The 21,120-nt window shown below is 54.3% G+C and overlaps 2 protein-coding genes across 2 annotated transcripts; one reads left to right on the top strand and one right to left on the bottom strand.

Moving 5' to 3' along the window:
* Positions 1 to 680: 680 nt before the first annotated feature.
* Positions 681 to 2,259, bottom strand: MIND_01233700 (uncharacterized protein; the record flags this gene model as incomplete). The annotated part of the gene is made up of 4 exons (XM_037368834.1): positions 681 to 1,604; positions 1,651 to 1,819; positions 1,868 to 2,032; positions 2,078 to 2,259. The coding sequence occupies 4 exons, from the start codon at positions 2,257 to 2,259 to the stop codon at positions 681 to 683; spliced, it is 1,440 nt and encodes a 479-aa protein (XP_037214802.1).
* An 11,619-nt stretch (positions 2,260 to 13,878) lies between these two features.
* On the top strand, positions 13,879 to 15,141 carry MIND_01233600 (Carbohydrate esterase family 1 and carbohydrate-binding module family 1 protein; the record flags this gene model as incomplete). Its single annotated transcript, XM_037368833.1, has 4 exons — positions 13,879 to 14,293; positions 14,351 to 14,978; positions 15,032 to 15,063; positions 15,119 to 15,141. 4 exons carry the CDS (start codon positions 13,879 to 13,881, stop codon positions 15,139 to 15,141), a joined length of 1,098 nt encoding a protein of 365 aa, XP_037214801.1.
* Positions 15,142 to 21,120: the final 5,979 nt, after the last annotated feature.

Raw genomic sequence — 21,120 nt, 5'->3', positions numbered from 1 at the left:
GATGTTCCATGCGCAATTCCCTCTCGACTTGGCCTCCGTCGAAGACCTCTCCTTTGGGAAAACAATAAACGTGACGACCAGGCGATGCTTACAAATGACGCGGGGGAAGTTGACGAATTTGGCGCTGGATGCGCGTACGTTCTTATTTGTGGGGCTTGGATACTTGACTGACTTTTCATAGAACACGCAGTCAATCCCGCATTCCTTTATGATGATGTCGCTATCCCTGACGTCCTCTCCCACTATCCACGGCTTAAGCACCTCGTCATCACAAGCACTGGATCAGCACTACAAGATGCGGCGATGCTGCTTAAGGAACTGCCTACAGCCATGAAGCTCGAAAGCCTGACGATCGTATTTGATCCTGGGTTGACGCCGAAACATTCGGACCAGGGCTTGACGGCGCTGGGTTTGGTGCTTTCCCAGTGGGCTGACCCGAAACATTGTGTCCTGAAGATCGTCGTACCGACATTGCGGAGGGAAAAAATCAGGGCGAAGGTGTTGGAGGTGTTTGGCGGCTACGATGCTGTGGGGCGTTTGTCTTTCGAATAGACGCTCAAATAAGTCCAGCACAGAATTACGACGTTGTCGAAACACGCTCTTGGCTCTGAACTCCTCTCGATTTCTTGAGAAATTTTGTCAGCCTCATTCGTGGTCGACGGGTAATATCTGCTACATCACTACTGCCATGTCTCGGGCCAGAACCCTCGGAAATCCCAAGCGTTCTCCGGCTCTCCATGCGAAACCCAGCCCAGCGCGTCGGTCATGACGCTTGCTAAGCGGATGAAGAGTGTGCCGTCAACGGCCTTTAGGCCGGGATGGGTTTCCTTGCCGTTGGCATCGACTGCCCCAGGCACGCCTTCCTTCGTCTGCCCAAACCGCTGTGCGCCGTACACGAGCGCGCGAATAGCCTTCACGACGTGCACTTCCGTGTGGAGGTTGGCATTGCTGATGATGGGGAACCACGCGCTTGCACCAGGGGTGGTATGTTTCGGCACCGGGGAGGCAGCCATAGCGACAGTGCAGTCAATTCTCGGTGTTCCACGCAGGATGAGAATCAACGCGGCGGAGCGAGCGTATGTCACCAGAAGTTGGGCTTTGTGCACAGGGTTATCGAGGGCGTCGACGATGGGTCGGAGCGCCAGGGCCGACGTGAGTAAATGCATGAGGAAGAAGTCCATCCGGGCCGGTTTACCCGCGGGTGTGGCACCGCCAGTCAACAGCGTCGCCTGCCACAGCGTCTCGTCGATCTTAGCATACACGTCGGAAGCCGACGCGAGGTCGAACGACCATTTTGCATAAATGTCGCGGATGATGTCCCCGTTGGTGGGATTGTCGTTGACCCATTGCACGAGCGACGCCATGGAGACGTTTCCGCCTGGCCCAAGCTTACCGGGATAGGGCATCGGCGAAAGGCCCGGGTGGGCATAGAACTCGGCGAGCAGTGCAAGGAGCGAGGATGACGGCTTGGCGGATGCGCCGGTCTGGACCGTTATTTCGGGCAAGCCAGAGGCCTCCATGACAACTGCGCCTTCGGGAGATGTGAGCGCCGTCAGAGCGAGTGCCTGTGCAACCATATGGGGTTGGCCGAACTCGACCCCAAACTGTGCAGCAGTTAGCTCAAACCACTTCCGAGAGCAATATACGCACTCCCGCTTGGATGATCGGGTGAACGATGCCGCCAAAGAACCGTGCGAGCATGAGGACACCGTTGCCGTTTGCCTCAGGCGAGAATAAGTACTTCTCCAACGTTCTGCCGACGCCATGAGCGGCAATACGCTGGGAAAAGAACTCGAGATAGTCAGCGTATAGCACTGCACTGTGCACGGTTTAGTGTTTGCATTGATTTGGGAGCGCAGTAACGCACTGTCTCTCGCCCAAAGTATCCCGCCAGTTTTCCTCCGAGATTGCGCCGACCTTGCGCCCGCTGCCTGGCTTGCCATGGAAGAGCTCGCGTTGCATCTTCGCGTCGATGTCATTAATGTGCTCGATGGTCTCTTCGCTTGCGCCAAGGTCATACATTGCCAACAAGCTCCAAACGCCTGAGCTAAGTGGATAACAACGAGAGCAAACTTACTGGTGCGCAAGGTGGTCATGGAAGAAGCTATCGTTGAAGAAACAGTGGTGCTCGTGGAAGTCCTTGTGTAGCAGCTTGGCGGTGAGCGCAGCAGCCTGTGGGGTCGACCCAGGGAGGTTGACCAGGCCTTGAGTGAGGGGGGACGGTTGTGCGAAAGACTCCATGGGTGGGTGTGATCTCATTTCCCTGCGAAGCCACGCTTATATCGGCGAACAAGAAGACGAAGAAGCGCCCGTGCGCATAAACGGCCTGCGGTCTGAGTAAGCCGCATTGAGTGGCGACGCGCGTTCCCCTCGTAATGATGGCCTTTGCGCTGCTCCAAGCAGTCTCCCGCACAGTCGTCTTCGCGGGCTAAAGGGAAGATGGTGTCGTGACGTGGCGCCCCTGGGTCATGTGCCCGCCGATCGTCTCGGTGCTGAGGTAATTGGGCTGACGCGGCCGGAGAGATCAGCGCCGGCACGTGGCGTGACGGATGGCGCTTTTATTCACTCCGGGGTTTACTGTGAATTCAACTCCCAAAAGTTAAAAAGTACTAGTTTTTGTATAAAAAAAAATTTACTGAAAACAAATGGTTTCAGCAAAGGGAAAGTTACTTACAAAACAACAGGTTTCCACATGAACCTTCCGAAAGAGGAAATTACTACTGTCTGGAAACCTGTTGTTTTGTAAGTAACTTTCCCTGTGTGGAAACCATTTGTTTTCAGCAAAAAATATTTATACAAAAACTGTCAGGGGAACCCTGCTTCAGCCTCCCTCGGACTGTCCGAGTGCATGCAAGGTGTATCTGTGTACTCAACCTGTCATTTTAGTCTTCAAATTGTGTGTTCATGCTCCGAATTGGGTTGTGTGTGTCGTCAACGCAGAGTCATGGTCCGTCGTTTATAAGCCCGGCACTCATCTCACTGGATTCATTCCCACTCCTTCTCCTCCATGGCGTGTTTCACAACTGGCTCTTGGCCACCTTTGCTGCCATTGCCGCAGCCATCATCAGACTCTGATTGCAAGTATCAAAGAGGTACAAGCCCGCGATTGCCCTCACCAATGCCACCACCAATGGTCCAGTTGACGCCACACGGCTCCTCAGAAACATCGGCCAATGGTGATGATACTCAATTATCATCCACCGGTGCTGCCGAGCTGACACCTGGAGTCGAATGTGCAGATGGTGTACTGCCCTTTTCCCTCGTGATCAGGCCATCTCCCAGTGATCAGGAATTAGTAGCCAAGCATGGCACTATTGCCACGAGTGCCCTTTCAACTCTTCAGAAATCGGGTACCCTTGACCATAGATCACCTGACTTTGATACCGGATTTGACAGTGTGCGGCGTGACATCATAGAAGTCTTAAGTGCACTTAATGTACATATTGATCCAGCCTTAACTCAAACAATTTCCCATGACATGCTATTGGAGATTGTACTTCAGGAAGTTGAGTAGCTCAAAATGTGGTTGTCTTTATCTGATATTCCAAAGTTGAAACAGGTTCAAACAATGGAACAACCTGTGGAAGCTCAGCAATATTGGCCGCCATCCAAGGCTTCAGCGATTAAATCTCTTGTGCTTTTTGCCAGTCATTTCATTAGAGATAGAGAGCAGCTGCCTGATATGTTCTATTATTCATGAACAGCCTGATATATTGTCCTGACATTGGCCTTCTAGATTTGTCAAACTCTGGTATTACAACCCCGTTGGGGCTTATAAATAATGCTCATGATTCCATGGTCGATTTTGACAAATGTCCATAGAAGCCACCCAATTGCATGGTAGCTGTCGGTTTATATAGGGATGTGTCAAACCCTGGATTCAAAAACCCTTTTTCTTCACCCTTTAAACCTTTTATTTTGGCCCTGGTTGATAAGATAAGACAAGGAGGAGATAAGATGGACGATAAAATGGTGATTGGATCATCAGATGTTGATGCTAATGTTGATTGACAGCGTGGAGTTGGACATGAGGTAAACAGTACAAAGTATGATGTCATTGCCTCTCATATTAGGCATGGTAAATACATGGTAGTAGTATATATAAGTAGAGTAGATTTTATCTTGTACCCCAGTCTTCAAATTGCATCATCTTTACGATATCTTTTTATGGTGCTTCTTGCTTGCCTTTACTGGCCAACTGGCATCCTCTGAATTGGTGTTGTTTGGGACAGCATAGTAAGTAAGGAGAACGAGAAGACATACACGAGGCAAAGGAAACGAAGTAAATGCCTAAAGGATATAAGTAAACAAGCAAAAGGCCAAATGGGAAAAGATCCATGTTGATGGTTAACGAGTTGGAACTTGTCTAAGGGAGTCCACAGACAGATTAACTGTTTGAAGGGAAACACTCAGATACCTTTGTCACATAAAAACCCTGTTGCACTCCAAGGATGACCTCGGAGCATCCAAAGATGCACAGGATATAACATAAATAATAACAATAAATTAATATGTGTAGATTGATCTTCTACCCTTGGGTCCTTAGTGTCAGGGGAACCTCCCTTTCGGCCCGGAGACGCGCCCGATTCCGGTCCGATTCCGGTCCGATTCCGGTTCCAACTCCGGTCCGGCCCTCCATCTCGCCCGCACAATCACCGATCCGTCAACGCCCTCCCGACAGTCGCCCTGGGACCTCGCCTGTGAAGTCCGTTCCGCCCTCGTCACCGCCCCTGCCACTTGTCCCCTCCTCCTCTACTCCTGTGGTCCCCGCACCCGTCATGCCGTCTGGAGTCACTCCTACCGCAGACGCCCGGCTGGACTCCCTCGAGGCGAAAAATCGATGGCCTAACCGAGGCCCTTGCTTTACTCACCAACCAGGCTTCCGCTGCCGCTGCCGCCGCTAATAATGCTGGCGGACCCCAAATACTATCGCCGGAGACGTCGATTCCGACTCCGACTCCGGTCCAGGGCGACTCCGAAGCCCTTTTTGGCGACATCAACCTCGCCTCAAAATTGGTCTTGCGACCAAACCCTCCGTTCACCTTCAACGGCGACCGGAAACGCGGGCCGCGTTCCTCTCACGCGGTCCGCACCTATGCCCGCCTTGCCCCCGAGGCCTTCGTGGTCAACGGAGAGGCGAGCGAGGAAAAGGCCGTCCGCTATGCCATGTCGTTTATGGCGGAAGGACCCGCTCAGCAATGGGCGGAGCGCCACGGAAGCAAAGCCCCGTTTCCGTTTCCGTCTTGGGGCTCGTTCGTTTCCGAGTTTTGACTCCGGTTTGTCGAGGAGAATGAGCAAGATCATGCTCTCTCCAAACTGGAGACTTCCGCCTATCACATGGGCACAAAGGATGTCTACCAGTACACCGACGACTTCGAGGACCTGATGGACCTCGCCGGATTCGAAGACGTGTTGGTCAAGGTGACCAAGTTCCGCCACGGACTTGACCCCCTGATCAACAACGGAATCACGTCCTCGAACGACCCCCGGACCTCCGGGACTACCTTAGCTGGCGCACCCGGGCCTTCCGTCAATACGAGGCCCTGGTCCGGGCCAAGCTGATCAAGTCAGCCGCCCCCAAGACGCCTGGCGGTTTGATTCGGACTCCGTTTCCGGTCAACCGCATCCCGGCTCCGGCCCCTTTCCGCCCGGTGGCTCCGGTCGTGCCACCCGTGGCCCGCGCCCCCCTCCGGCGCCTCCAGCTCCCGTCCCCATGGAGTTGGATCGCACTAGGGCTCGGGGTGCCCCTCGTCGCGCCTGCTTCAGGTGCGGCGACCCAAACCATCTCGCCCGGGATTGCCCCCCCCCCAGGGACGTTCGCTCAATGGACATCCTCGACGAGGTGATCCAACAACTCGGTGACGAGATGTTAGCGGAGTTGATCGCCCGCTACTCGGACACAGCTGCGCTGCCGGAAACAGTCGCGAGTCGATGGCCGGAGAGGATTTTGTCCCCCGCGACGAGTGACTGGTGTGCCCTCGTTCGCGTCCGTAAATCGTTTCGCTTGTTTGTATGACGAATCAATTCCTTTGCCCTACAACGAGCCTGAAACGAAAGACATACCTCCCCCCCCCCCCCCGTTTCGACTCCGTCTCCGACTTCGCCCCGACTCCGGTCATCGTCCTTCGCCGCCTCACTGCCTGGGAAAAGAAACTGCCCAAGCAGTACACTGTCGCTGCTTCCCCCGGAGTGAACTCCCTCCACCTCCCGTTGGAGCTAGAGTCCACTACCAGCGCTTAAGCTCTCGCTCTCTGGCCTGGTTGACTGTGGTGCCACCTCCGACTTTATTGACACGAACTATGTCGCTCGGAATGGCATTCCGGTCCGCACCCTGGCGCAACCGATTCCGGTCTTTAACGTTGATGGCACTCCGAACGACGCCGGCTCCATCAACCAGATCGCGGACTTGGTCTTACGCTACAAAGGCCATTCCGAGCGTGTTCAACTCGCCGTCACTCATCTTGGTATAAACAAGACCTTATTCTGGGGTACTCCTGGCTGCGGAAGCATAACCCGGAAATCAATTGGGAAACCAAGGAGGTCAAGATGACACGGTGCCCCCTGGTTGCTCCACTTGCCGCGAGGAAGAACGCGTTGAACGGACTGAGCTACGGCGACTCCGGCTGCTCCAGAAGCGACTCCGCTCCGGCCCGTTCCCCTCGGTCTGCACCATGGACCTCTCTGGGCCTGACGACGGAGACGATTCCGTCTCCGGTGACGACTCCGCCCTGCCTGATCTGGTGCCGGACTCCGACGATGATGAAGACGATGGTCAGCTTGAGGATGGTGACCGCATCTTCTACACCTCGTTCCGCCCCTCGGAGGAGATACGCGCTGGCAGTACTGTCTCACAGCGCCTGGCCGAAGCCTTCGCCAGGAACTCCGCCCCTGCGCCCTCCGAGATCCCGGACTGGGCTAAGGAGTTTCAGGACGTCTTCAACAAGGAGTCCTTCGACACGCTACCGGAGCGGAGAGCCTGGGACCACGCCATTGAACTCGTCCACCGACGCTAAGCCCACCAACTGCAAGGTGTACCCCATCTCGCCCCTCGAGCAACGCGAGCTCGACGCGTTCATCAAGGAAGGGCTTTCAACGGGCCGGATTCGCCCCTCCAAGTCTCCGATGGCGTCTCCGGTCTTCTTCGTCAAGAAGAAGGACGGCGGACTCCGCTTCGTCCAGGACTACCGTGCTCTCAATGCGATGACTGTCAAAAACCGGTACCCCCTTCCGCTGATCAACGACCTCATCAACCGGCTCAAAGGCGCTCGTTACTTCACCAAACTCGACGTCCGTTGGGGCTTCAACAACGTCCGGATCAAGGAAGGTGACGAGTGGAAAGCGGCTTTCCGGACTAACCGAGGCCTGTTTGAGCCCTTGGTGATGTATTTCGGCCTGACAAACTCTCCCGCGACGTTCCAAACGATGATGAATGACATTTTCCAGGACCTCATCCTCTCCGGAGACGTCATGATCTACCTTGACGACATCCTGATCGCCCATTCCGACCTCCGGAAACACCGGCAGATTGTTCAGGAGGTCTTGCGGCGACTCCGAGAGCACAAGTTGTACCTCCGAGCGGAGAAGTGCGACTTTGAAAAATCATCATCAATCAAATACCTCGGAGTCATTATTTCCCACGACCACGTCGAAATGGACCCTGTCAAAGTCGCAGGCATCTCCGCTTGGCCGACTCCGGAAAACAAGAAGGACATTCAGCAGTTCCTTGGGTTCGCTAATTTCTACCGCAGGTTCATTCGGGACTTCTCGACCCTCGCGCGCCCTCTCTTCGTGCTCACCAAGAAGGACCAGCAGTGGACTTGGGGCGACGCGGAGGCCTCCGCGTTCCAAGCGATCAAGGACGCAGTCACCTCGGAACCGGTCCTGGCGATTCCGGACGACGCACGGCCTTTCCGACTTGAGGCGGACAGCTCTGATTATGCGACGGGGGCGGTTCTTTCACAATCCGCCCCGGACGGGAAGTGGCACCCTGTAGCATTCTATTCCAAAAGCTTAAATGATGTCCAGCTCGCGATCATCCGCGCACTCGAGGAGTATAGACACTTCCTCGAGGGCGCCGCACATCCCGTCGAGATCTGGACTGACCATAAGAATCTGGAGTACTTCAGGAAGACGCAGCACCTCAACCGGAGACAGGCCCGCTGGTCCCTCTACCTCTCCCGGTTCGACTTCACGCTGCACCACAAGCCCGGCCGCGACATGGGCCGACCTGACGCCCTCTCTCGGAGACCAGACCACGGAATCGATTCCGACAACTCCGACGTCGTCCTTCTGCGGCCCGAACTCTTCCATGTCCGCGCTCTCGAAGGCGTTTCCGTTTCCGGCCCTGGTTCTGAACTCCTTCGCGACATCCGCGATGCCCTCTCCGGTGAGCCTGACCTGGAGGAGCCCGTCGCACTAGCGGCCCGGCAACTCCTAAAGGTCCAAGGTCAAGCTCGAGGCCCCCGCTCCTCACGTTCCGACGAGTGGGCCGTCTCCGGCGGCCTTCTCCACTTTCGTGGGAAGATTGTCGTACCAAAGGACAAAGACCTGCGGAGACGCATCATCGAGCTCTGCCACGACACCCGAGTCGCTAGACACGCTGGTCGCTTCAAGACCTTGGAGTTGGTCTCTCGGAACTACTGGTGGCCTCAGATGTCTCGCCATATTGGCCGGTACGTCGCGACCTGTGACTTGTGCTGTCGCACCAAAGCACTCCGGAGACTGCCCCACGGAGAGCTGCACCCGACGGAAACGCCCCCAGAGCGTTGGCATACCGTCTCCGTCGACTTCATCGTCGAGCTTCCGGAGGCCCATGGGTACGACGCGATCATGGTCGTCGTCGACACCCTTGGGAAGCGTGCCCACTTCTCGGAGTGTCACACCACGGTCGACGCAGTAGGGGCGGCTCGCCTCTACTACCGGAATGTCTGGCGCCATCACGGGACTCCAGAGAAGTACGTCTCCGACCGCGGCTCGCAGTTCATCGCGGACTTCACCCGAGAACTCTGGCGTCTAATCGGCATCAAGCCTGCCACGTCCACCGCGTACCACCCGCAGACAGACGGTCAAACAGAGCGCGTCAACCAGGAGCTGGAGCAGTACCTGCGGATCTTTACCAACTATCAGCAGGACGACTGGGATGAGCTGATTCCGGCCGCGGAGTTCGCCTACAACAACCACGTTCACTCCTCCACGCAACAAGTCCCCTTCATGACGGACACGGGACGACTCCCGCGCATGGGCTTCGAACCCGGAGTCCGTTCCGCTATGGAGTCCGTGAACGAGTTCTGCGACCGGATTGCCACTGGTGTTGCCGAAGCCAAGGCCGCTCACTAAGGCCAAAGAGGAGTACAAGCGCTACTACGACCGGAGACGCACTCCGTCTCCGGAGTTTAAGGTTGGCGACCGTGTTTGGCTGGATGCCTCTGACATCAGGACGACTCGCCCCTCGGAGAAGTTCTCCCACCGCCGCCTCGGACCATTCAAGATAGTCGCGGAGATCAGCAAAGGTGCCTACAAGCTCGACCTCCCTCCGCGCTACTCGACGCTCCACCCGGTCTTCCCCGTCGTCAAGCTCGAGCTCGCCCAAGACGACTCCTTCGACGGACGCCCCGGCTACGACCAGCCCCCTCCGGACCTCGAGGACGGAGTCCCGGAGTGGGAAGTAGAGGAAATCCTGGACGCAAGGGTGAGGTATAAACGGCTGAATTACCGTCAGATGGAAAGGCTACGACGCGTCGCATGACCAGTGGGTCCGCTTCGACCGCGTCCTTCGCCCGGAGAAAATCGCGGAGTTCTATCGTAAGTACCCTGGCAAACCACGGCACATCGCCTCTGCAACCTTCGACTCGATTCCATTCCGGTCTATGCGTCGGGACGCCGCATTCAAAGGGGGGGGTGATATCAGGGGAACCTCCCTTTCGGCCCCTCGGAGACGATTCGATGTCAGGGGAACCTCCCTTTCGGCCCCTCGGAGACGATTCCGATTCCGGTCCAACTCCGGCTCCGACTCCGGTGATCGCATCACCGCCTCCGTCAGGCGCATCGCCGCCCCCGCCTGGCGATCCCCCTGGGACCTGGCCTGCGACATGGCGCAGGCATAGGCTACAAGCTCGACCTCCCTCCGCGCTACTCGAAGCTCCACCCGGTCTTCCCCGTCGTCAAGCTCGAGCTCGCCCAAGACGACTCCTTCGACGGACGCCCCGGCTACGACCAGCCCCCTCCGGACCTCGAGGACGGAGTCCCGGAGTGGGAAGTAGAGGAAATCCTGGACGCAAGGGTGAGGTATAAACGGCTGAATTACCGTCAGATGGAAAGGCTACGACGCGTCGCATGACCAGTGGGTCCGCTTCGACCGCCTCTTCGCCCCGGAGAAAATCGCGGAGTTCTATCGTAAGTACCCTGGCAAACCACGGCACATCGCCTCTGCAACCTTCGACTCGATTCCATTCCGGTCTATGCGTCGGGACGCCGCATTCAAAGGGGGGGGTGATATCAGGGGAACCTCCCTTTCGGCCCCTCGGAGACGATTCGATGTCAGGGGAACCTCCCTTTCGGCCCCTCGGAGACGATTCCGATTCCGGTCCGACTCCGGCTCCGACTCCGGTGATCGCATCACCGCCTCCGTCAGGCGCATCGCCGCCCCCCGCCTGGCGATCCCCCTGGGACCTGGCCTGCGACATGGCGCAGGCATACTGCATGGAGCAACGATCAACCTTGGCGCGTCAAGAGCGCAGTATATAGTTCCGCTACCTAGCAGGCGGACCCTTAGAGTTTCTTCTCTTTGGATCCTCCCCTGCTAGGTCAGCCTCACTTGTATTTGCTTACTTCTATTCACTCTTTGGATCCTCCCCTGCTAGGACCTTGATCTCAGGCCTCCGGGGTTGCCCTTACAGACATTGCCTCTCGTATTAGGCATGGTAAACACATGGTAGTAGTGTATATAAGTAGAGCAGATTTCGTCTTGTACCCCAGTCTTCGAATTCTTTATGATATCTTTTCACGGTGCTGCTTGCTTGCCTTCACTGGCCAACTGGCATCCTCTGAATTGGTGTTGTTTGTGACACTAACTCCCTTAATAAGGGTCACTCCCACCGGCTAAGGGTTAGTGGAAATTGAGTTAAACCTAAAGCCCTTATCAAGCCCCTGCCCTTAACATCCTTAAACCCTTAAACCTGGCACCATAACCTATTTTATTTAATTTGATAGTCACATGTCACACCCCTCCAATCTGATGAATTTTTTTTTATCAGTCACACCAAGATGCAAAAATTTGGCCCAGAATCCGTCCAAATAGGGTAATTTCTTCCATTTTCCGTTGCCTTTGGCCCCAAATTTCCTAATGGGGACAGTTTGACAAATTGCCGAGTTCGACACCAATGTCACGTGTTGGACTAGTTGTCGAATTGAATAGGTCAGTACATTCTTGTGGCCACTGTTGGATATCGTCTCCTCGCCTTGGCTGGGGCTGCTGGAGCCTGGGCAGCTTGTGGAAGTGTTTGCTCTCAGGTGCCGGAGAGTACTGTAGTAATTTATTCAATTTGGCGCCCCAAAATGGTGTGACATCGGCGCCGAAATTAAATTTTCGGCGCTGCCTGAGGCTGTCGATGGGTGTGACAGCCGAAATTTTTTGGCCCAGAGGGCCGCCGAAATTTTTTTTGATGCTTTGATGGGCATTTGACATTCGGCATCTGGCTGTGGGCCCGTGACACGCTGAAATATTTCGGCGCCGGAGGGCCGGTGTGACGCGTGACCGCCGAATTGAATAAAATGCGACAGTAGTCAGTGGGGAAATGAAAGACAACCAAAATTATGTGGGATTTGGCACAGTTGGAAGGCCGGGGTGGCCGGATATGTCACATGACTGCTAAGGCCCTTGATAACCCCAACCCACCTACGTACAAAGTATGGCTCTCAGATTTAAGTATTATATCCATATTTTCAATAATATATTCAAAAATATATCAGGTCGTATTGCCTCATGATCATTGAAGCAGCATGTCAACAGGTGCCTTAGCTAAAAATAATAGTTGTCTTCTCTGAGTTCTTTCACTCGACGTTGCCCGAAATTATGACTGTCGATAACGACCAGTCTAAGGCGCTTAATAGCCCGTCAAAAATGAGATCCGAACAGCGGGCACTGCGAATTGAGATGAGGTGGGCTGACGCGCACAACTCCGCGCGACACCCTCGGCACCTCGCACGCCCTGCCCTATGAGCGACCGCCGGCTCCGTGCTGTGCAATGTGGGAAACAGGTGGAGAGCGCGAGAGCGCGTCGATTGACAGCACGGCTCCCACCAGCTGCCCGCGGGAGATCCACGTTGTTGCCGTCAAAATAGCTAGTGCTTAAGAGGGACAGTGGGTCTTGGCCCGTTGGCTTTATTCTGTATCTTGCCGACAATGGACAGTCCGTTCTCGATCCCCAAGCGCGTAGTAGTCGCGTGTCTGCAGTGTCGTACGAAGAAAGTGAAGGTGCGCAGACGCCGGGGGGCATTCTTACTCTCATCTTCCTCCTCCCCAAATGTAGTCGCTGACGAGCGAATAGTGCCTCTCGCGCTCGGAGGAGCAGCCGTGCATGCGCTGCCAGCTACACGGATTGGATTGCGAATACCGTCGGATACCAAGAACGAAACGGCCGCGGAAGGCCACGGCGCATGCGAGTCGCCATTACCAAAGCAAGAGGCCCCGCCACAGGGAGCGGAGTCCATACGAGCGCTGGGCGGAAGCCGTTCCGATTACGCAACCGCTGGCTGGCCCTCAGTTCACTGGGACGGCGGTATCGAAGCTGTCGCAAAAATCCAGCCATGCATATGCCAGTTCATCACAGTCCTCGCACAACCTTGATTTCCCGGTGAATGCCTCCTGGAAACGACGATGGGGAGGCGAGGACATACACCGCCAAGGGCCACATGGCCACATGAGCGTAGCAGCGCTGCCGATCGACTGGGAAAAGTATTCGCCGGGGTATTTGCCAGCGGACGGACTGCTAGTGGATGGAGGAGAGGAGATCCATTGGCCCGGGGGCGACTGGCGCGGTACGTCAGGCCTAGCGGCTGGTCCTACTTGGAATGAAGCGGCAGACACCGACAGCGTGATCGGGAGTGGCAGCGAGTATGGCCTGTCAGAGCCACAGCGACTCGGAGATGGTGGGTGCACTGGGAGTTAACGTTGCACCACAGGGTATGGACGACGCGTGGCGGGGTCGAACCATGCATGAGCAGATTATGATATTATATGGCCATCTGGAGAGTTTGATGTTAGAACAGGCAGATTATGCTGCTGCGACGGCTGCGCGACCCCATGACGCCGTGCACTGGGCAGGAACTCGGACGTGTGGACACGCCAGCAGAGATAGCGTGTGCAAACAGTGTGCCAGACGAGGGATCGGCGAGCATCTCACCGTGTACTGGTAGCCAGCGGGTCCATGACCGGGGGAAGAAGTTCCGGAATGCTTGTGAGCGTTGCGTGGCAACGGCTAGTCACGCCGTGACTTATAGGGTCACAGCGTGACACCTCCTGTTTCTTGACAATCATGACGGACACCTCAAGCTCGAGTATTTTTACCCTGGGCATCACAAGCGCTTTTCTGACGACAAGATACTGCTGGCTGGCGTTCACAGTCCGCTGCTCTCGCTCAGTTTAGCCTCGTGAGCCCCAAGGTCGGCACTCAGCGCTTCGATTTTCCCGACATTGATTCTTTCTGGAGCATTTCAATGACCAGCGGAGCACTGTACTCGATGTCATGCCTTCCCTCCGATGCATCGCTGTCACAAGAACAAGAGGACTTCTTCCGGGCTCGGGTGCTTTTTCCGAGGTTACCACTGCCATAAAGGCTTCATCTGTCGATCACCTCCTTTCCGCGTCATCGAACTCCAGCGATGCTCTCTGTCCTCCTCGCTCTGCTCCACGCCGGCCTCGCTTTCGCGCTTACCTCGAGCTTGCAACAGGTGACCAACTTCGGCTCAAACCCCACCAATGTCGGGATGTACGTCTACAAGCCGACGACGGTCGCCAGCAAGCCGGCTGTGATTGTGGCAATACACTACTGCACGGGTACCGCCCAAGCGTACTTCTCTGGCACACAATACGCACAGTATGCCGACACGTACGGGTTCATCGTGATTTACCCGAGCTCTCCGTGGTCTGGCACGTGCTGGGACGTTAGCTCGAAGGCTACGCTCACCCACAATGGCGGTGGCGACAGCAACGCTATCGCAAACATGGTCGCCTACGCTATCAACACCTACGGCGCGGATTCCAGCCGCATATTCGTCACCGGGTCTTCTTCGGGCGGTGCGTTTATCCGTCCATTGCTGTCAGCTGTTCCTCACTTGCCCTGTTTTTTTTTAGCGATGATGACAAATGTCATGGCCGCAACGTACCCCAACCTGTTCAAGGCCGCCACCGTGTACTCCGGCGTTGCTGCTGGCTGCTTCGTGTCTAGCTCTGGAGGCGTCGACGCATGGAACTCTACCTGCGCACAAGGTCAGAGCACCGCCACGTCCGCCCAGTGGGCCAGCGTCGTTCGCAACATGTACCCCGGCTACACCGGGTCATACCCGGCCATCCAGGAGTACCACGGCACCGCAGACACGACCCTACTCCCACCAAATCTCGCTGAAGAGGTCAAAGAATGGGCTGGCATCTTCGGCTACAACGCTGCCGCACCCACCCAGGTCCTCCAGAACAACCCCGCAAACAGCTACACCAAGTCCATCTACGGCCCCAACCTGCAGGGCATCAGCGGCGCGGGCGTCGGCCACACTGTGCCCGTGATGGTCCCCGAAGATCTCAAGTGGTTCGGCATCACCCCCGGCGGCGCGGGTGGCTCCAGTTCCAGCGCTTCCGGCGGTGGCGGCACGACAACCGTCAAAAGCACTACCGCAGCCTCCAGTACCACGCCCGCGCCCCCGACCGGCTCACAGGCGGCGCATTGGGACCAATGTGGCGGCCAAGGATGGACAGGCGCGACGTCTTGGTGAGTACTAGTATCTTCTGCTCAATTGATTAGTACATTGACTGTTTCTCCAGCGTGGCGCCGTATACCTGCACGTCGCTCAACCGTGAGTCCCCTCCCTGCCTCTGCCTCGCTTTGCTGATCGCACTTGTTTCTCGTAGCATATTACTCGCAATGTTTGTAAAAAAACCCATGTAATTAATCGAAAATATGAAAAGAGGATTTGGTGTTCCAACTCATACTTAGCTATTATTGCAATACTACTAAGCTACCAACCTTCATACGATGTCGTAGTTCGGGCGGAGATGATAGGCCCGGAATTCCGTCAGGGTCTTGAAGCCCTGAGAGCTCAGTCACTGTAAGGTCCAGTCGACGTAGGCGAGGAAATGAGTCAAGCGGGATGCCTGCCAGTGTGAACAGAGCGTTTTGTGGTCCAATAAACGTCAGAGATGCAATTCGTGAGCTGCACGACCACAAAGGCGCCAGCAGGACATATGTGTAGCGGTAGTTCCTCACGGCAAGCGTTAAATCCAGGGCGTGAGGGGCGCATAGTTCGAGGAAATGGAACAAAATGGCGACAGCCTTTCTAGGAGAGATATCTCGATTGCGCTCGTGGCCCAGGGCGATGCGCAGGACATTCCACAGCTGCGAAGTTCCGCGGGCGACAGCGCGCCACTGTGATGAAACGCTGCAAATGGTAAAGCGGAGGCGAGGATAGGAGAGGTCTGGTCGTGTGGCAATAGCGAGAAGGAAGATATGGGAGAGCGGTTCGGTTGGCAGCCGCCGGACGTGGAAGACGATGGCGCGCAACACCTTGATTTTGTCGCCAAGCTGCACCGATTGTTGGGCAAGCTTCTGCTCGAGTGTTCTGATCTCTTCCAGGCGCGTTTGAAGCGCTTGCTGCTCGTCTTTGGCGGCCTGAGCCAAGGTGCGCAGCTCAAGCAGTTCGTTGTCTGAGGGTGAAGCGTTGGTTGACGCTAGCTGCGCATGCGCTGGGTCCATCGTTGGTGTCAGAATGAAAAGAAGATTGATGACGTGTCAGCGGCTCACAAGCTGATGGCGATCATAACATACTAAGTAATGATTGCACTGGTGGTCAAATATACTTTTCTCAGTGGAGGCAAGGGGGACTCGAACACCGGCTTTCAGCCAAAAAAAAAGTGGTCCTCTAAGCAGAATTTATATATAAGAAATCATGGTCCAAAACAATAGTCCTTTGATTGACATACAGTATAAGTTGCAAAAATTGTATCTGATCCACAAGAAATCAGGTTCTACTGTAAGATTTTATTCAATTCAAATGGCCCGGGGGGCTGTGACACATTGATGTCCGAAAACATTCGTATGATGTTCCCCATTTGGCAATTTGGCGCGCCGAAGGCGCCGGAATTGTAAAAAATTACCATTTTGGGAAGCCAAAATCCACTTTTTGCTGTGACATACAAAAAAATTTCGTATAAAATCGGTCGTGTGACATGTGACATACGAATTGAATAAAATCTTACAGTATATCCTGATTTCTGATAAAAATGGAGATCGATTTGGTTGCCACAGCTCATTTGCTTGGCCTGTAAGCACCCCTCCCTGTAATGCGTTTGAAAAGTACCTGGCTCCGGTCCCTTAGGACCGCGCTCGAGCCGGCCTCAGTGAAGAAACTACAAGACAAGAAAAGAAAAGAGGAATCACTACAGGGAAGCTGCAAGTGAAGAAGAATGTCTAACAAGCTATGTGAGTAGGTAGAGGAGGAGGGCAATATGAAAGCAAAGGTGTCTATGTGTATATATAGAAAAACAGACAAAGAGAAAGATGAAAGGGATGTAACATGTGTCAAACATGTCTTTTATGCTGGGCTTGTCACAAACAACACCAATTCAGAGGATGCCAGTTGGCCAGCGAAGGCAAGCAAGAAGCACCGTAAAAGGATATTATAAAGAATCTTAGGCAACTGCATGGGTAAACCCATGGGTATCCGGGGCATTACTCATACCCTTACCCAATTCAAAGACTGGGGTACAAGACGAAATCTACTCTACTTATATACACTACTACCATGTGTTTACCATGCCAAGATGATGCAATTCAAAGACTGGGGTACAAGACAAAATCTACTCTACTTATATACACTACTACCATGTGTTTACCATGCCTAATACCGTAGTAATACGAGAGGCAATGACATTAAGCCATGCCTTTACGTGCTGTTTGCCTCATGCCAACTCCATGCTGTCAATCAACATCAGCATCGACATCTGATGATCCAATCACCATCTTATCGTCCATCTTATCTCCTCCTTGTCTTATCTTATCAACCAGGGCCAAAATAAAAGGTTTAAATGGTGAAGAAAAAGGTTTCTTGAACCCAGGGTTTGACTAGATTTTTACAATCAAATTGTCATTACATCAAACATCGCTTCTCTATTCAGCTATTCGACTTCTGCTTCCCTACTTATTTCTGCAACACCCAACACAAACACCTATATGAATGCTTCCAAAACACAAAGAGTGTTGCAGCACACATTGCTTTGGAGATCTCTAATACCATTCCTCTGAAGTGATGGTGAGTGATGGCCAAGTCCACTTCGGCCCAGTTTTTGGCCCATTTCGGCTGAACCTGGACCACCGGTTCAGTTCAAAACCCGGATTCAGTAAACTTGAATGCCAAACCCCGGTTCGAACCAGCCCTGAACCTGCCTTTTTAGGCCAAAAAAGCCCGAACCAAAAACCAAACCAAACCTGGCTATCACTATCCTGTCACCTTGGTTTGAAGCAGGTAAGTGGGATAAACAGGTGGTTCCATTCTGGATATATAATATGAGGAGCCTTCCATGGCCTGACCTAAAGCCTGACAATAGGTAATCCACATGAACAGGAATAATCCAGTCTCCCCTATTCTGCCTCTGGAGCTTTCTCTTATGAAATCTTTTCTTAAGGTAACCTGACCCATTTTATTCAATTCTGCTGGTCATGGTCATATCAGATTTTTTGGCCAAAATATTTTGACGGGTCACAGGTCACAGCACATTCTTTTTGATCTCGACGTGTCCAAATTAGGCAGATTTTCAAAATTAATAGATCACATAAAGTTCAGCCTGTGGCCAAATTGAACATTCTAGGGGGCTGAAGGGGAGGTTTTTGTCAGGCTTTGGGTCCAGCCATACAAGGCTCCTCCTGAGAAACACATGCCTGGAACAGAACAGATGAGTTGTCAGGCCCACAAGCAAAGCAAGTGGGGTCGAATCAAACTGAAGGGCCTATTAAAGCAGTCCCTTGTGTACAAATTGGGTTGTTTAAGTCAGTGATGCCTCCTTGCACAGAGATAAGTGGTACAATAGATGTAAGTAATAGAGTACAGTGTACTCTATTGGGCCTGATGATAATAGTGATGGCCAGGTCCGGTTCGGAATTTCGGTTCGAACCTGAACCGGACCGGACTGAACGTGCGTTCGGTGTTCAGGTTCGGCCAAGGCCATTTCCGAACCGAACCTGGCCCTCGGTTCGGCCAGGTTCGGCCGTTTTCGCCCCAAAAACGCCGGTTCGGGACCGGTTCGAACCGGTGTTCGGCGTTCGTGTTCGGCAAAATCCCATTTTGAACCGAACCGGCGGTTTGGCGTTCGGCCAAAAAGGGCCAAGAACTGGACCGAACCGGACTTGGCCATCACTAGATGATAAGCCGCATTTTGGAAAACACACAGAAAACCACTGTTTTTGTTCATTTTATGGGTACAGTGCACGTCTAAGAACTGGCATGAGTCCCGAATGGCTGGTTAGGGAGATTCCTGCAAGGAGACGTTTCGACTCAACCATTGTTGATAGCAACTGGCCGTTTAGAATGATTCTTAGAACAACCAAAACAACATCAGAGCCCAAGCAAACATAGAGGATCTATCCAATCCTTTATATATACCAAAAGGGAGTGTAAACCAAAAAGGCATATTCGGTTTGGTGCGCGTTAGGACTCAAACTCAGAACGCTCCAATGAAGGTTCAACCAGGCTTCGAACGGATCAATCCCTGACAGTTGTCAGGGAGGGAGTTCGCCCCAGGGGCAGCGGCAACAGTGTACTGCTTGGGCAGCTTCTTTTCTCAGGCAGTAAGGCGGCGGAGGACGATGACCGGAGTCGCGGGTGGAGTCGGAGACGGAGTCGAGGTGGGGGCAGGAGAGGGTGTGTCTTTTGTTTCGAGCTCATTGTAGGGCAAGGAACTGCATTCATCATACAAAGAGGCAAAACGATTTATAGACGCGGAACGAGGGCACACCAGTCACTCGTCGCGGGGGATAAAATCCTCTCCGGCCATCGACTCCGCTGTCGTCTCCGGCAGGGCAGCTGTGTCCGTGGAGCGGGCGATCAACTCCGCTAACATCTCGTCACCGAGTTGTTGGATCACCTCGTCGAGGATGTCCATCGAGCGGACATCGGCGGGGAGGGGGCAATCCTGGGCGAGATGGTTTGGGTCGCCGCACCTGAAGCAGGCGCGGCGAGGGGCACCCCGAGCCCTGGTGCGATCCAACTCCATAGGGACGGGAGCTGGAGGCGCCGGAGCGGGGGCGCGGGCCGCGGGTGGCATGACCGGAGCCACCGGGCGTACGATGCGATCATGGTCGTCGTCGACACCCTTGGGAAGCGTGCCCACTTCTCGGAGTGTCACACCACGGTCGACGCAGTAGGGGCGGCTCGCCTCTACTACCGGAATGTCTGGCGCCATCACGGGACTCCGGAGAAGTACGTCTCCGACCGCGGCTCGCAGTTCATCGCGGACTTCACCCGAGAACTCTGGCGTCTAATCGGCATCAAGCCTGCCACGTCCACCGCGTACCACCCGCAGACAAACGGTCAGACAGAGCGCGTCAACCAGGAGTTGGAGCAGTACTTGCGGATCTTTACCAACTATCAGCAGGACGACTGGGATGAGCTGATTCCGGCCGCGGAGTTCGCCTACAACAACCACGTTCACTCCTCCACGCAACAAGTCCCCTTCATGACGGACACGGGACGGCTACCGCGCATGGGCTTCGAACCCGGAGTCCGTTCCGCCATGGAGTCGGTGAACGAGTTCCGCGACCGGATTGCCACTGGTGTCGCCGAAGCCAAGGCCGCGCTCACTAAAGCCAAAGAGGAGTACAAGCGCTACTACGACCGGAGACGCACCCCGTCTCCGGAGTTTAATGTTGGCGACTGTGTTTGGCTGGATGCCTCTGACATCAGGACGACTCGCCCCTCGGAAAAGTTCTCCCATCGCCGCCTCGGACCGTTCAAGATAGTCGCGGAGATCAGCAAAGGTGCCTACAAGCTCGACCTCCCTCCGCGCTACTCGAAGCTCCACCCGGTCTTCCCCGTCGTCAAGCTCGAGCTCGCACAGGACGACCCCTTCGACGGACGCCCCGGCTACGACCAGCCCCCTCCGGACCTCGAGGACGGAGTCCCGGAGTGGGAAGTAGAGGAAATCTTGGACGCAAGGGTGAGGTATAAACGGCTGAACTACTTCGTCAGATGGAAAGGCTACGACGCATCGCACGACCAGTGGGTCCGCTTCGACCGCGTCTTCGCCCCGGAGAAAATTGCGCAGGATGTGCACTCAGTTTTACTAATAAAACTGTGGCTACTGGTGAAGGGCTGTACTCATAAAACCTGGGGGAGCTCATGCCAGCCATGGCCGGAGTACTGTGACAAAAAATGTGACATTCAATCAATTGTGAATATCTCAATGAGTTTGACAGCTATGACTAAGCTATTACCAGATATGGAAAGGCAAATCACTATTCTTTCAGGCCGAAGACCCGGATAAACATCTGGGTAGGCCTGTGATCTAGGGCAAAGGTATACATCCTAATGAGGCGAAAATTGATGTATCCTGACATAGCCATCAATGGTACTGATGTCCATCAAAAATCGTTCCACATTGATCACTTTATCTTGATGCCATCAATTCCATCATTAATACCATGATCTAACACCCAAAAATGAATAAAATGGTTTTTTTAAAAGTGTGACATTTGTGACCCTTAAGGTTTTATGAGTACAGCCCTTCACCAGTAGCCATGTTTTTATTAGTATTCCTGAGTGAATGAGCTGAATTGCGGAGTTCTATCGTAAGTACCCTGGCAAGCCACGACACATCACATCCGCGACCTTCGACTCGATTCTGTTCCGGTCTACGTGTCGAGA

Source organism: Mycena indigotica (assembly GCF_014461135.1).
Source record: "Mycena indigotica strain 171206Taipei chromosome Unknown Mind.scaff0012, whole genome shotgun sequence".
Classification (NCBI taxonomy): domain Eukaryota; kingdom Fungi; phylum Basidiomycota; class Agaricomycetes; order Agaricales; family Mycenaceae; genus Mycena; species Mycena indigotica.
This window is presented reverse-complemented; position numbering and strand designations above follow the sequence as displayed.